This window comes from Loxodonta africana, chromosome 6 (genome assembly GCF_030014295.1).
Source record: "Loxodonta africana isolate mLoxAfr1 chromosome 6, mLoxAfr1.hap2, whole genome shotgun sequence".
Lineage (NCBI taxonomy): Eukaryota > Metazoa > Chordata > Mammalia > Proboscidea > Elephantidae > Loxodonta > Loxodonta africana.
The window spans coordinates 78,234,698-78,252,311 of NC_087347.1; the positions used below are offsets into that span (position 1 = coordinate 78,234,698).

The 17,614-nt window shown below is 42.6% G+C and overlaps 1 protein-coding gene across 1 annotated transcript in view; it reads right to left on the minus strand.

Moving 5' to 3' along the window:
* The window catches only part of CERS6 (ceramide synthase 6), a 324,304-nt gene extending 308,346 nt beyond the window's left edge, over positions 1–15,958 (minus strand). The window contains exon 1 of the mRNA XM_064287027.1: positions 15,662–15,958. Coding sequence (XP_064143097.1) covers positions 15,662–15,831 — 170 coding nt within the window. The 5' untranslated portion in view covers positions 15,832–15,958. The remainder of the gene's footprint in view (positions 1–15,661) is intronic.
* Between the last annotated feature and the right edge of the window lie 1,656 nt (positions 15,959–17,614).

Genomic DNA, 17,614 nt, shown 5'->3' on the forward strand with positions numbered 1-17,614 from the left:
CTCTTCTTTGTAGATGACTTCTCATGTATCCCTAGCTGCTCTTAAAATTCTCTCTTTCTCTTTGGTTTTGGCAAGTTTGATTATGTCTTGGTGACTTTCTTTTGGTTTCTACCTTGTGTGGGGTTCAGTGAGCATCTTGTATAGCTATCTTTTCACCTTTCACAATACCAGGGAAGTTTTCTGCCAACAAATCTTCAACAATTCTCTCTGTATTTTGCCTTTCACCCCTGCATGGACCTGTATGGGCCCATTTCAACAGCACAGGCCCTCATGAGCACAGTACAACAACGTATATACCTGAAGCCTATGTCACTATATCAGCTATATGGTGGAGTGGTAGGTTCCTGATATTTGACACTGCTCTGCCCATTAAGCAGGGTCTTCACCTACCCATATCAGGGGCCTGAGGACTGGTGGCTCCACCCACGCCACCTAGTCCCCTGCAACAGCCAACAGCATTGGGTGCCCATAGTCCAGATGTGAAACCCACACACCTGTGTGCTCTAGGGAACAGGAACATGCTTTCATCACAGACCAGCCCCCCCCCCGACCCCTGCCATTCTGGTACTCCAATCACTTGTAGGTTATTCCTCTTAATACAGTCCCACATAATTCTTAGGGCTTCTTCATTTTTTTTAATTATTTTATCTGATTTTTCCTCAAATAAGTTGGTATCAAGTGCTTTGTCTTCAATCTCACTAATTCTGACTTCTATTGCCTCAATTCTGCTCCTACGACTTTCTACTGAGTTGTCTAATTCTGAAATTCTATTGTTAATCTTCTGGATTTCCATTTGCTGTCTGTCTATGGATTCTTACAGGCTGTTAAGTTTGACACTGTGCTCTTCCATAATCTTCTTAAGTTCCTCTATTGCTTTAACTGTGTGTTCCTTGGCTTGGTTTGCATTTTGCCTTATCTCCTTCCTAACCTCTTGCAGAGTTCTGTATATTTTTATTCTACCTCTGGTAATTCCAGGAAATTCTCTTCCTCTGGAAGATTTCTTGATTCTTTGTTTTAGAAGCTTGCTGAAGCCATCATGGTTTGCCTCTTTATGTGATTTGATATTGACTGCTGTCTCCAACTCATACCAAAGGTAGAATACAAAAGATTAATATAGGATCGCAATGAGTTGGAATCGACTCAACAGCACCGGGTTTGGTTTTTTGGTTTTGGTTGTCTCCTAGCCATCACTAAGTTATTATATTTATTTATTTTGTTTTCTTACTGCATCCTAGCTTCTTGTTTTGTTTTGTTCTGATATGCCCAAATAGGCTGCTCATGTGAGCTAGTCTGATTATTGGTGCCTTTGAAGCTCTAATGTCCTGTCACCAGGTGGTTAGATTTGTTACTTTACTTTTCTTGTACGGATTCAACTCAGGTGTCCAGATAGTCAGTCATCAAGTGTGTGGCACATGCTCTTACCTACAGTCCTATACAGGCAGGGGTGACTGGAGTAGGCACAGGTACCTGGCTACAGTAGGGGGCCACATGCTGAGCAAGGCAGGGGGCTGAAAATCACCCCTGAGTGTCTGTGATGAAAGCATGTCCCTGTTCCCTAGAGCACACAGGTGTGTGGGTTTCACATCTGGACTATGGGCACCCAATGCTGTTGGCTGTTGCAGGGGACTAGGTGGCATGGGTGGAGCCACCAGTCCTCAGGCCCCTGATATGGGTAGGTGAAGGCCATGCTTAATGGGCAGAGCAGTGTCAAATATCAGGAACCTACCACTCCACCATATAGCTGATATAGTGACATAGGCTTCAGGTATATACGTTGTTGTACTATGCTCATAAGGGCCTATGCTGTTGAAATGTGCCCATACAGGTCTATGCAGGGGTTAAAGGCATTAAAATTCCTCAAATCCCATATGCCTGTACATAAGCAAAAGCGCTGTATCTACTCTGAGTTCCCGGCTTAGCAGAGCTAGCAGATTATTTTTTCCTGTTTGTTAATTTGTTCCCTCTCCCAGGCTAGGAGTATGACTCAGGTCGCATGACAGGCCCTACTCTTGGCCCAGGAAAGTGGGAATAAGCAATAGCTGAAGCTGACCCAGAACCCAGTGCAGATCAGGGAAGAAGCAGGGAGAGAGCTTCTTCCCAAATGGGGTGTTTTTTGATCCTCGTGGTAAGTTAGATGCATGTCCTTATGTTTTGCTGATTGAGGGCTGTTTCTCACTGGTTGCAGAGGGTTTAGCAGGCTCTCCACTGCTCAGTCTCCCCCAACATGGAAAACGCATCCAGGACGCCTCTGCTTGCCTCACGGTGCTTGTCAGCCAATCTGGCCTGCAGGGCACCGGTTCCTGTGGGGTCAGGTCTGGCAACTCCTTGCTGCTTCTGTACAGTCTCTCCCTCCCCCTTCCACTCAGTCTGATACCTCAACTTTGCCTTTGATGTTCAGGGCTCCTAGATTGTCATATATAATCGATTCACTTGTTTTTTTTTTTGGATCTTTGTTGTAAGAGGGACCACCAGAAGAGTCTGACTACTCTGCCATCTTGGCCCAGCCTCCCAGACTTTTCTTCTGCAGAGCTTCTGGGTGGGTCTAAACAGCCAACCTTGAGATTAATAGTCAAGTCCAAACTATTTGCACCACCTAGGGACCACTGTAGATGTCCTCTATCAATGCCTAAAAAATTAGCAAGTTTGTTAGATTATTCACCTGGAAAATTACTTGCTGATTATATTTAAACGGTGCAAAGCTGGCAAAGCACAGCTAGTTAGAAGCAGGGACAACTCCCTTCTGAACTAATCTGGTCAGGCAAATAAGTCACAATAACATCTATTTCCCCTGTTCTATAGCAACAGAAGTTCAAATTTGGAGGTGTGGATTTGCTTCTCTTAATGGAAAAATAAAAATACATTTATTATTCTTAGCTAGTTTGAATGTTTGCATGTTCACAAATATGATCCTAATGACACTAAACTGAGTTATTTTGGTCTTCAAATGAAGACAATCCAGTAGTCGATCTAGTGAAAGAAATTAACAGACGTCAGTCACAAGACTTTGCTTTTTCTGGGAGGCTCTTATTAGAGAAAATGTCTCTGGGCTATTGAAATATTCATGTACAATCTCAGCAAAGTGCATTATATGACTGTGAGATGGGCAAGGCCCAGTTCTGCAGGAATCTGCCAGGGCTGTTTCCTGCTGGTGACAACTGGAAAAAATAGAATCTTCCTTAGAGGGGAGAAAAAAGCAAGAAGAGGAGAAAGATAACAGGGAGAGTAAAACTCAAATGACTGCACCAACAACCCTGACAGGTGAAAAGCAGGGATTAGGGGAGGTGGGGAGAGGAAATGAACCTCTCCATATACCCCTCACATCTGTCATACACTTCATGGCATGAAAGCAGTGCCACAAAAGGGATTTGGAAATCAACTGTAAAGTCTCATTTCTGGAAACTGGGGTTCTCACAAACATTCAGAAAGTAATTATGTGTGTGTGCCCTGATTAAACCTTAAGAGCAACTAATTGCTACTAAGGTGAGCTAGGCACAGTGCTAAACACAACGAAACACAATGCATGCACTTGGGGCAGTTCTAAACTGTCACATAGGGTTGCTATGAGTCGGAATCAACTCGATGGCAACAGGATGTATGCATTATGTCATTTAACTGGCACAAGAACCCTATGAGTTTCAGATAGAAACTGAGCTTGGAAAGGCTAATTTGCTCCTAGGCTTGTAGCTAGTAAGACAAAAAAAAAAAAAAAACAACTAAGACACAGGGTCAAAATTCAGCCCACGTCTCAAATCAATACAAATGCCAAATCTGATATTTGCCATTGCCAGGGGATGAAGATCCAATCTATTTCCCTTGAGAGTAAATGCAATAAAACAGGACCAGGGCCAAGGTGGGGCCTAAGAGAGGTCGGTTGAGATAACTGCATAAGGCTTGCCTCCACAGAAACGCAGCTTTAGAAAACCCCCGGCAGAAGGCCATCTTCCTGAGCTTTTTCCAGCAGCACAGAAGCCATAGATGGTGTCCGGATCTAAGTGGTACCCAGCTGACTGTCACCTGTCTAAAGCCCCAAATAGTTGACTGTCACCAAATACAAAAAGTTTTAGACTACAAAAAACCCCACCATTATAAACAGTGTTCTGCCACCAAATGCAGACAGGTCCCTGGCCTATGACCACATCATTACTAACAGTTGAGAAGAAAAAGCCTTAGAAGTGTTCTCCTTCCTAAACAGGCACAATGCCGAAGAGACAGGCTTCAAGGCTTGTCTAAAACTCTAAATATTTACTCTTCAACAGAAAACGTAAATCTTCCAGTTCCAGGATCAGGTACTTAAGCAGGTCCTACTGCCTCTACAAGCTATGCCGTCTCCTCACACAACGCTCCTCCGCCCCCTCCCCCCCGACACAACACATTAAATCACATTATTTCTAAACTAGGTGCCAAATACTGTACTATGGTATCAATTACCTTTTCTACAATGTGTATTTTTAAGAACCAGTTTTTATTGGGCCCCTGGAAATACATTTTTGCATTTAGTTGCCCTCCAATTCTACAAGTAGGTCCACTCCCCATTTTACAAGTTAGGAAACCAAGTTTCAGAGAAGTGTGTTGTGAATTATTGTACAGCTGATAAAGACAGAGTTCGGATTTAAACCCACATTCTATACTTTCTGATCTTCCATCCATTTTCTTTATAATTCTGGTTATGAATGTACATGTCCAATTAATTGCAATAAATATACAAAAGAGTAACAATTTAAATGTACTATCATCATCAATTCTATCCGTGCAACCAAAGAGATACACAAACCTCCTGACGCACGAAGCCTTTATATTACGCCCAATCTCCATAATGCCTCAATGACTGATTGCTGCTTTCTCAATTTTCCTTTGCTCAAGGTATTGTGTCTAAACTGCCACAAGTCACTTTATTCTGCTTTGAAATGGTAATCTATGAAGACAAGAATCTACAGAGCCACTTAGACTAGCTGGCAGCTCTTACTCTGATACTTGCCAAACTGGACAAGATTTTAGATGGTTTTCTCAAACCCCTCTCCCCAATCTCTGTGCTACTCCTCCTCTCTCAGCGCTTTCCTGGGACCTTAAAAGATCTGTGCCAATGATAATAAGGACAGGAGGGAGAGAGTGGGAGAGGGAAAGAAAGAAAATAGAATCCCAATCAAAGCTCCCAGATAGCAACAACAGCTTTGTAACCTAAAAACCTCCAAGATAAGATATGACATTTATGTAGACACTAGCAAGTCGCAAACAAATGGTAGTCCTAGGTCACTGAAAAAGCCTAGCTAGTAAAGGAATGCATCCCTTGCACAATTAAAAACCACTGGTCTGTCTCCTTTTCCGCCCTCACCAACAACAACCAATTCAAACAATCCACTTCTGGAGTAATAAAACCAAAAGTATAAATGGGATACAAGAGTGGTCCAAAGAAGTCCACTTTGAGGGCTGGTAGTGAGAAAAAGAAAATTTTCCTTAACGTGAGGATGGGGGATTTAATTAATCAAAGTAAACCAAAACAAAAAAGTGCCCAAATATTATGAATTATAGAATAAATGAAATTATGGAAAGCAGTGCTTTGTACAATGATCAGTCAGATAAACTTCAAAAACTACTGTTCAATAGTATGTACCTGCCAACGCTTACAAGTCAATTATCTTATAACATGAAGCACTTGGGTAAAATCATTTCAAGTTTTCAGGCATTTAAAGCATTTGCTTACAAAATGGTTATAAAATTAAAATGAAAGATGAGGAAGTGGGGACAGATCTCATCTTCTCCCACAGTGAAAAGCTTTCACAGGCTATATCTGCGGACTAGGCCGCTTGTCCTGGTACAAGTTTATCCTATTATTCTGGTTTACTTTAAATGGATTTTGTACTCACCAGGATGCCTATACTTTAATCCTAGGGATCCTGTGAAACTATGAAATGCTCTTTTCTAAAGACACTTTGCTCTCTTTTTCTATACATGCAAATTTACCATTACTAAATTGCCACGTTAACAAATGGACTTCAAGAAAGTTGTCTGGTTCAAGTGCCTTTCAAAAAAGCTCAGGATAGCTGAGGGCCCCTCACCTCCCACTCACCCAGAACAGATAATTCTGGAAAGAACAGGAGCTCTCCTAGATTCCAAGCAGATTAGGTATCGGAAAAAAAAAAAAGACAGTGCTTGATGGAACTGAGGTCAAGGGGACCGGGATGTTTGTTTCTAACTAGAAAAATGTTAAGTCTAGAAAATCAAACCATAACTTCTAGTAAGTTGCCTTTAACAAAAAGTTCAGAGAAATAATATAAAGGAGTTGAGGCTTTACCCTTGAGTTTTCCTTCATAAAAACCATTCAGTCTGGACGCCTCAATCTTCCTCCCAGCTCTTTCTCTCTGCCTCACTCTACATGGTAAAGTCACGATATTATCTATCTCAACCTCTTCAACACAGCCCTTCTACTATGTAGAACCCAGAGTGCCTCATCCAGGTGATGGTGGTTTATGTTATGCAGGTGAGAAGCGAGGCAGAAAGAAATAAAGGAATATGAACACACAAACAAAGAAACAGACCAAGATAAGATCATTATGCATTTAAAAAAAAAAAAAGTCCAACTACTTTTCTACCAAAAAAGATAAAACTTCATCTCCTCATTCCAATAGAAAAATGTGCACAAATTCACAAAAAATGAAATACAAATGGCTAATATTTGGAATAAACTCATCATGAATAACTTAAAAACATGCATTACTACAAGTAACTTTTGTTCAATTACCAAAGCAAAGGTTTCCTGAAATGATGATAATCTACATTCCAATAAAGAAGTACAAAGGGATATCATCTTTCTGGACACAAATTTGGCCATTTGTATCTATCGAGAGCACTAAAATACCCTTTTCAGCTTAGAAATTCCACTTCTAGGAAACATGCCTTATAAAATCATGAGAAATTGAAAGACTTACACACATAAACTGGGAATAGCCTAAAAATCCAACAATAATAGGGAGACTAGCTAAGTAAATTATGATATATCCATAGTGTAAAATAATATACAGTCATCAGAACTATTTTCAAATAAGTTTAATTAAATGAAAATGTTCAGATTATATTATTAAATGGCAACAGGTTACATAAAAATTCATATATATAGTATGATCTCCTGATGTTTGCTTTAAAAAGACATCACCAAAATTATATGGAGATCAAGAAACCTGGTTCTAAATGCTTACTTTGCCTTTTTAAGCTGTCAAAGTTAGGTGCTACGAGTTGGAATCAACTAGACAGCAATGGGTTTGGTTTCTGGGTTTAAAGTTAAGTGCAGTTCTTACTTTCATCTCCAAAACTGGGTAAAAAACAGTATCTACCTTAAACGGCTTGGGAGATGATTAAGTAAATCGTGTGTCATGGGTTGAATTGTGTCCCCCCCCCCCCATGTATCTGTCAACTTGGCTAGGTTATGATTCCCAGTATTGTATGACGGTCTACCATTTTGTCATCTGATGTGATTTCCCTATGTGTTGCAAATCTTATCACTATGATGTAATGAAATGGATTAGTGACAGTTACGTTGATGAGATCTACAAGATTAATGTCTTAAGTCAATCTCTTTGGAGATATAAAAGAGAGAAGCGAGCAGAGAGACGTGGGGACCTCATACCACCAAGAAAGCAGCACTGGGAGGAGAGTGTGTCCTTTGGACCTGAGGTTCCTGCTCAGAGAGGCTCCTCAACCCGGGGAAGATTGATGACAAGGACCTTCCCCCTGAGCTGAATGACTGAGAAAGCTGTCCCCTGGAGCTGACGCCCTGAAATTTGGACTTGTAGCTTACTAGACTGTGAGAGAATAAATTTCTCTTTGTTAAATCCATCCCCTTGTGGTATTTCTGTTATAGCAGCACTAGATGACTAAGACACCATGGAAAAAAACAAGCTCTTGTTAGGGAAAAAATACTAGCTATTTCTATTACTTTCAAAACTAAAATTAAAACGTTATTCATTAAAACTGCTGTCATTTGCAATGTTGCTGTTGTTGTTAGCTGCCATCGAGCTGGCCTCTGACTCAAGACGACCCCATGCACAATAGGATTGGACCTTTGTCATCCATAGGGTTTTCACTGACCGATTTTTGGAAGTAGATCACCAGGTTTTTCTTCCTAGTCTGTCCTAGTCTGAAATCTCTGCTGAAACCTGTTTAGCATCTTAGCAACATGAAAGCCTCCACTGACAGATGGGTGGTAGCTGTGCTTAAGGTGCATCAGCCAGGAATCAAACCTGGGTCTCCCACGTGGAACCTGAGAATTCTACCACTGACCCACAGCCGCCCCCAAAGTCAAACATAAAACAAAATATGTGGTGAGCGTCGAGTTATAGCTTTAGACAGTGGGCCCTGGACACCTAATCATCTGTAGTGTAATAAGCCTACCCCAAAGGGACACTATGAGAATCAACATTTTGTGTTCAATCATGTCACAGCATAGAGGTCTGAAGCAGTCAATGAAGATTATGGTGGCAGGAAAGGGTGACAAAGAAAAAGCTCATGAAATCATTAAGAAGAAAAAGAGACCAAAGAACCAAAATCATAGGAATAAAAATTCTCAGGGTATTAGTAACATAGATGGATCCTTGCTCTGTAAGAGCCAATCTTTTTTAACTAGCTTTTACAAAGGCAAAAAAAAAAAAAAAAGACCCAAAAAACATTAAGTGACACACTTAATTACTAACAAACAAAATCTGCCCTGGTATCCTGACTCAAAAGTGTTTATGAACTGATCAAAAAAAGACAGAAGGAAAAAAAAAAAGATAAAATTTTGAGAATCCTGAGTTTGTAAGAAATAGATAACCAATAGCTATAAAAAAAAAGTCTGGTCCTGCTTGGTGATAAAGAAATATAAATGTATGTAATAAATATTTAAAATCTCCAATGTACAGCATGAACCTAGATTCTTGTGCTTACCAACACGGTTTTATCAAGTGAGGAAAACAGGTGCCGAGAGCCTGAAAAAGGTGCCATGATCTCTTACGAGCCATTGAACTGGTGTGTTGATGAGAGAAACTCACCTGAAACTCCATTTTCCTTCTACTGCCACCTTCCCTTCCCTATCACAGAAACCACTTCTGAAATACCTTAAACACCAGGAAATTAAAAAAAAAAAAAAAAACACTAACCCTCACCATAGAGAATTCAGATATCTTCAACAGAAAAATAGTGAGTGAACTCAGGGTGTTAATTTCATTAATCCTAATGACTCTAAGGAAACCCTGGTTGCTACTGGTTAAGAGCTATAGCTGCTAACCAAAAGGTCAGCAGTTAAAATCCACCAGGTGCTCCTTGGAAACCCTATATCCAGTTCTACTTTGTCCTAAAGGTTGCTATGAGTCGGAATTGACTTGACAGCAAGAAGTGTTTTTGTTTTTTTTGCAATGACACTAAGTCATTTGTGATAGTTTAAAGTTATCTCACTTGCCTCTCCCATTGTTCTGAGGCACTGCCCATTAAGAATAATGCCATTTTAAGCTGTCTAAAGTTAGGTGCTATGAGTTGGAATCAATTCGACGGCAATGGGTTTGGCTTTGGGGTTTAAAGTTATGTGCAGTTCTTACTTTCACCTGCAAAATTGGGGAGAAAACAGTATTTACCTTAAAACCAAAAACCAAATTCATTGCCATCGAGTCAATTCCAACTCATAGCAACCCTATGGGACAGAGCAGAACTGCCCCATACAGTTTTGGTTAGCAGCCATAGTACTTGACCACTACACCACCAGGGTTTCCAGTATCTACCTTTAAAAAAAAAACAGTGCGGTTGAGTCAATTCTGACTCATATAGACCATGTAATCAATCGGACAGAGTAGTAAGCCTGTAATACACAGATCAACTTATTACAAACAGCTGAGCTATTATAAAACCTTTTGTTTTGAAAGATAAGCAAGTTGTGCTAAAGTCCTGCAAAGAGTACCATCCTTTTGATTTTGGACTGTTCTTCAATAAAACATTCACTGAAAATCAATTTTTCTAACCCCAATCAGAAACTGTAGGAGGCAACATATTTCTGTCTGAATCCAACAATTGCCTCTTACACCCGTCTCTAACAAAGCAGGTATCCACAGTTTGAATTTGAATCACACCATTATTTAATAAGCTAAACCAAAACATTTATAGACCTTATTAATATCCAGCCATGATGGCATGACAAAAACCATACTTATATGCGAGTTGTTCTCAAAATCCCGTGTACAATATATCTGATGATATCTGCTTCTTCATTACAAGGTACATTATATTAATATCCTTCAGTAATAAACCTCATCTGATACCCCACTGTTTCCTGGCAAACATTCACTTACTCCTTTCCCCTTTAACCACCAGGAACAGACATACCCACACACACAATTTTCCTAGAGAGCTTCACCCAAGGCTCCTGACAAGGCAAAAATACTAGTTAAATCCAAAAGAAAAGAAAAAAAAAAAGCCCACTCTTTAGACTTTCACCTCTGACACAGCTGAGACACCATTGTTCTTCAAAGATTTGGGGGCCACAGGTCATTCTTTGGCTGAATAAGCCAGGCAAGACTGATGTCACCCTTCTGAAAGACGACAGTCCTCATAATTTGGCACTTTGAGAGCCAACCTGACAGGAACGAGCTTCTTAATTCTTACCCATTCATTGCAAGAGGTGCTAGGTCTACTGTAGGATCCATGTAAATGAGGCCAGAGGACAGTGTGTACTTGCCTTCTCTGTTGTTATTGTTAGTTGTTGTCGAGTTGGCGCAGACTCATGGCGACCTTATGTATAACAGAACAAAACACTGCCCTGTCCTGTGCCATCTTCATGATCATTGGTATGTTTGGGCCCACTGTTGAGGCTACTATGTCAATCCATCTCACTGAGGGTTTTCTTTGTTTCCTCTGCCTCTCTAGTTACCAAACGTGATGTTCTAGTTATTCAGAAATATTGTAGCTTTTTGGGGCACAAATGATAACAGCCCAAATGATTCTTTTGACTCAAAATATGACTGAAAAATGTCATAAACAAAATCATTTGTTAGACTATTTCTGTGGGAAAAAAATCTCTTTATTCTTAGAGGACTTATTTCTGCTTGCAAAGAATGACATTTAACCTGCTTCAAAGTTTCATGAGATAATAATTAGTAAGCTTCAACTATAGGGAGCCCACAAGAATCAGATAATTGGAAGGGTGAAAGCAGGGCTTAGAACCCGGTTCTTCCAGTTTGAACCTCTGCTGAGAATCTGCATTTCTACCAAGTTCCTAAGCAATGCCAACGCTGAATCAGAACTTACTGAATGAGAATCTACATTTTAACAAGATCCCCAGGTTATTCTTCTAATAATTTTTTTTATTGTGCTTTAAGTGAAGGTTACAGAGCATATTAGTTTCTCATGAAACAATTAATACACATATTGTTTTGTGAGACTGATTGCCAACCCTACAACGTGTCAATGCTCTCCCCTTCTCAAACTTGGGTTCCCCATTTCCATTCATTCAGGTTTCCTGTCACCTCCTGCCTTCTCATCCTTGCCCCTGAGCTGGTGTGCCCATTTAGTCTCATATGCCTGGTTGAAATATGTGTATTATTGTTTGTTTTACAGGCCCGTCTAATCATTGGCTAAAGGGTGAACCTCAGGAGTGACTTCAGTAATGAGTTAAAAGGGTGTCTGGGGGCCATACCTTGGAGTTTCTCCAGTCTCTGTCAGACCAGTAAGTCTGGTCTTTTTTTGTGAGTTTGAATTTTGTTCTATATTTTTCTCCAGCTCTGTCTGGGACCCTCTATTGTGATCCCTGTCAGAGCTGTGGGTGATGGTAGCTGGGCACTATCTAGTTGTACTGGACTCAGTCTGGTAAAGGCTGTGGTAGTTGTGGTCCATTAGTCCTTTGGACTAATCTTTCCTTTGTGTCTTTGGTTTTCTTCATTCTCCCTTGATCCAGGTGGGGTGAGATCAGCAGACTTATCTTAGATGGCCATAACCATCAAAGATTGTTTCTTTCTGTGTGAAAACCTTTACATGGGTTTTTCAATAGTGGTCTCATACAGTATTTGTCCTTTCATGATTGACTTATTTCACTCAGCATACTGCCCTACAGATTCATCCACGTTTTGAGTGTGTAACAAATTTTGAGAACCACAGCTCTACTAGTGGCTCTCAGAATTGGTCCCTAACCAGCAGCATTAGCATAGCCTGGGAACCTGTTAGAAATGCAAATTCTCAGCAAGGGTTCGAACTGGAACAAACCAATTCAAAGCCTTGGTTTTGAACAAGGGGCATTTTATCCTGTCAGTCAAATAATCCCTACTACGGCCCTTCCTATGACTATCCAGAGCTAGGTGTAGTATAAAGGTTATGCTAAGAACTGCAAAGCCTTGAATTTTTCAGACTCAGCCAAAATACACTGACTTCAGGATGCTCCATTTTTAGCCAGCCATGCTGGACTCCCATATTGCTGTCCATATGGTGCTATTACACGGCATATTCTTTCTACCAATGCCTCTACCGTCAACACCCAAAAAGTAGGGCCAAAAACAAAAATGATAGGGCTGTTCAATTGGGCAAAGCCCAACTCAATCAAATCTTTACCATTTTTCTTTATAGTGAGAAATACATTCATTTGGCAGGAAGAAAGTGGAATTCACAATTTAAACCTCAAAAAGTTCATTACCAACCCAATTTAATAGAAATAACAAATATCTGGATAATCATGTATCTCGTAGATACATTCTCAGCTTGAAATAAGTTAACAGTAGAAGCATAATTTCATTTTACAAGAAGATTCACAACAGGCTTCTTTAAACCATGCTATACACTTACTACAGAATATGACAAAAAAAAAAAAAAGATGTACACACAACTCACCGAACATGAATCATTATTTATAATAATAATATCCACTGGCACAGTCATATTGATTCAGGCCCTTGATGGATGCTACTGAGATGAAGGCACAGTTAGATCCTACAATATGCCATTTAAGTTTGAGAAGAAAAGAAACATACTAAACTTCTTACTCTGGATCCACCTGTTACTGTCGTTATTATTGTTAGCTGCTGTCAATTCAGCCACCAGCTCATGGTGGCCTTATGCACAACAGAATGAAACATCGCCCAGTCTTGCGCCATCTCCATGATCGACTGCGGAGAGGACTACTGTGATCCATAGGGTTTTCACTGGCTGGTTTTCAGAAGAAGATCACCAGGCCTTTCTCCCTAATTCATTTTAGTCTGGAAGCTCTGCTGAAACCTGTTGAGCATCACAGCAACACACAAGCCACCAACGACAGACAAGTGGTGGTTGCTCATGAGGTGCACTGGCCAGGAATCAAACCCAGGTATCACTCAGGTGAGATTTCTACCACTGTACCAGCACTGGACCCCCTGGATCCACCTACGTCTTTGGTTTTTCAGAAAATCGAGATTCTGGATGGCTCAAGACAGAGCTGTCGAAGCTGTAGGAAGAAACAAAGTCAATATCCTTCCAAAAGCCAGCAGTATCCTCTGGTTTATGGGCCATATTGAATTATTATTCTGGACATTAATCATAAACTTTTACTTTCCATACAGTCCATTAAAAAGCTTCTACTTGGATCAACAGCCAGGAAGAAGCTGACCAACTATACAGAAGTATGAGGACATCTGCTGTGACTGATAGTTGAGAATAGCTGACCCCTTAGTGTAAACTGTAAATCAAATCATGGGATTATACAAAGGAAAAAAAAAAAGTGCAGGAAAAGGAAAAATGAACTACTTTTCAAGTATTATTAAAGTTTTTAAATAAAAAAAGGCAGAGAATCTAAGAACAAAGCTATCTCCGATCTGTAACAATTTTTCCCCAATCTAATAAACAGCCTGGAATCACCATAGAGAAGAGAGTATCAGGTACATGTAGCTTTCTACATACAGGTCACTTGCTGGCATGCTTTTGTCCTCCAGTATGTTTATGATGACACATCTCTTTCAAGCGCATCTGCTATCTAAATGAGAGTCTGGCCAAAATTTATTAGATGTCATTCAGCAAGTGTGTGTGGAGTCCCCACTATGTGCCATCTACGTGTGATCACGGTCCCTGAGAGTCTGCTTGTCTTTGGAGAGACTACAAGGTTAGACAAGAGTTCATATTTTCTGTAAGGAAACGTTTGCCCCAGAAGCAATTCCAAACCTAGACACACACCCACTTTTTCACAACATGCCTTAGCACTGAAAAAAATCAATGACATATCTCTACTAGATTACAATAATTTCAAAATAGAAGGTCTTCCAATCAGTTCTTTCGTACAGGTTGATTTCTGCATGTGAACAGCGGATTAGTTTTCAAGCAATAACACTGCCTGTTGAAAAATACACCTACCTTAAACAAAAGATACTTTTTGTTCCCATGAAGCTTTGATCTGTTGCCACTTCCAGCAACAAATAACACAAAAGATATATTCTGCCACCCTCAAGAGTGGTTTTAGACAAAGAGAAACAGCAAACAAAATAACAGAGCAAAAGCTTAAGAAGCAAAATCAAGGTTGGAGGAGGGGAAGGGAGATGAAGTGGAACTGAAAAATGGAGTCTAAACTCTATGATCTAAGAAATTCAGCCTTTATTGATGAATTGGGAGAAGTGAGGAGAGATGTTTTCAGCTGAAAGACAAGTGTGTTCGGCTGTCCCCGTTTTGTGTCAATACCATCTACCTGAGAATGCATGGTGGGGAAAATGTGACTAAGCCTGATTGAATGAGAGTAACACAAGTTTGTGCCTGAGACAATGGAGATAACCAACCAAAATGTGGAATTATAAAACAATTATATGACAGTTCTTTAAAACAAAAAAGTGTATTCTGGTACCAAAAAAAGTATGATTATTCATAGGAAACAGTTATGAATTCAGTATCACCATTTTGCAGGCTGAGTACCCATCCTGGATACCAAAAACCAACCCAGCTCATTGTGGCTGAGTCGATTCCTACTCCTCAACAAACCGCTAATGGCCTGGAGTGCTGGAAATCTACAAACCACTGCACCTATTTCCCAGGTATGTGGCCCTGACACTCCGTGTGACTGAGACAGACCAAATCACAATCAGAAGACTAGGAGTCCCTGGCGAATTCTCTTTAAGAAGAGTCCCTAACATCCGCCGTCCGGGTGAAAGGTTTGGAAGTGTGCGCGGTTCCCCCCTCCCACTGGGCCGCGCGTCCGGAACGTTCCTGGCTGTCAGGTGGGTGGTGGCAAGCCTCGGCAGAGAAGCCCTGCCTGGCAGCGCGGTGTGCAGCGCAAGCGGACAACGGCGAGCCTCACTGAGTGCCGCGCGTCCCGGGGCCGGCCGCCCGCACCTTTGTTCGCCTCCCCCTGGCCGCCCTCAAGGAAGAGAGAGCCAGGCCAATTGGGCAGTGTCGGGGGCCATCCCCATCGACCTACAGCCCTTCGCTGGTTCCCCAGAGGGAAACTGGTGGACTAGCCAGACTCTCTGTGGCCCCCAAAAAGCATGCCGGGCTGGAAGGTCAGCAACCCCTTCCCGAACACAAAGGTTGGGAGGTGTGAACCCAACCGAAGGTGCTACTAGCTGGGTGTGCGCTGGGGGCGCGGATGCATGCGCCACAGAGCACCCGAGTGTGCGTGCGTTTTTGAGTGCGCGCGCGCGTGTGTGTGTGTGTCTGTGTGTGTGCGCGTGTGTGTATGTAGGGGGAGGGGAGGAGGCGCTCCAATCCTTACCTCTCGAAGATGAGCCGCACCATGAAGATGCAGAAGGCCAGGGGCAAGGAGAGGTAAAGGTCCTCAGCCTGAGGGAAGGTGGCTTCCTCCGTGTTCTTTAGGTCTGCCCAGGTGACATTGTGCGGGAGCCAAAACCTCTCGTTCCAGAACCAGGCTAAGATTCCTGCCATCTTGCTTTGTCCACTCCTGTCCTGAGACTCTTGCGGCCCGCTAAGCTCTCCGCTGCGCTGGGTGCCCGGGATGCGCGCCCGGCTGGCCCGAGGCTGTGCTGCCGCCGCCGCTCCCGCCAGCCGCCGCTGCCACCGCCTCCTCCGCGGCCGCTACTCTCGAAGGCTCGTTGCGAGCCCCGGTTCTCTCCTCCCTCTGGCCGCGCTGAGGAAAAGGGCCGCCTCGCCCGTCACATGGCAGCCCGGGCTGCTCGCGGTGATTGGCTCCACCTCGCGTCAAGCAGCGAGGCACACGCGGCCAGCTCGCCCACGCCCGTTGGGTAGGGCGCAGCCGCTGCGTCCAGGGCGCAGGGGCTCAGCTTCGGGGCGCGCTGTTCGCCCCTGCGCGCACCGCGCTGTAGCTCTGTGCTCTGGGCTGCGACCTGGGCCCAGCTCCCCAAATCCTTCCTAGTCCTCTCGCTTGCTCGCACATGCTCAGAAAGCCGGCTCCTGCCCCACTAGAGTTTCAGGGCTCTCAGCGCTCTTCCCATACGTCCACAAGCAGTGGAGAGGCAGGTAGGGCCCGGGTCTGAGCCTCGGAACCGCCTCTGAGCTGAGAGGGCAGCAAAAGGAGAAGTAGGGGGTGTAAAAAGCAAAGGGGGAAGAAGTGGAAGGGAAAGGGTCATCCACACCAGGGTATGGAGAGGCAGAGTGAAAATAAGGAACTGGGCAGGATGGTTTGGCAAGAGCTGTGGCCTCTGCCCCATGCCTGTCTTTTCCCCACGTCTCTGATCATCCGGCCTTGTTATACTACTTCTCATCACCACAACCAGCTCTCTCAGGAAAGGAGTTGTTTTATGAGATGCTACATAAAATAAGACTCTTAATTGTTATTTGATAATGATCATGATGAGGTTGATGACAGCAACTGCAGCCTTCTGTAAAACCTCCTCTCCAAACTAGCCTCTCATAAAACGCCTCCAGACCACATTTTGGCTTCACAGATCATGAGAGAATCTCCACTCTGCTACTTACTAGGTTCGTTATATCTGACTTTTGAATCTGAAACCTTTAAAGCATTAGGCCTCTGAGGGTGAACCCAGCACCTTCGCTCCCACAATGGGTGCAGGAACCGTGTGTGATCAGTACTGATCAGTGGCCCATGTAGCCCTGGCTGCAGGGGATACTGTGTTTTGTTCATTCTTCTCACAATCATTTATTTTCTTACTGGTTCTGCCAGTAAGATCTATTGGAACTTTCTAACAGACTTATAAACAGGCCATTAACACACACACACACACACACACACACACACACACCCCTTTCTTTACTTTCCCTCCCCCTCCAGCAGCCTCCCTTTTTCCACTCCCTCCCTTTAATGCAAAACTTAAAAAATTGTCTGTATTTGGTGCTTCCAATGTCTCCACCACTCCACCCTGCTACTCCCACCATCCACCCCGCCCCCTCCATTTTCTTTTGAACTTCCATCTGGGCATTTGCCACCTCCACTGCACTGAAACCGACCAAGCTCATCAGTGATTTCTATGCTCCTAAATCAGGGGCGAATTATCCAATAGGCATGGTCCTTACTTTGCTTACCAGATCATCTGTAGTGAACAATTTTACACTTCTTAAATCACATCAAAGATTCTCCTTGTAGGCATAGCTGCCATTGTCTCTCTCCCAACCCCACAGCACCTTGCTATGGAATCAAAGCCTCTTTTCAAATTTATAGTCTCTGACAGGTCAGATGACCCAGTAAGCAAGGTAAGCACGAATTTACTTGTCCTTACTTACTGATCTGTAG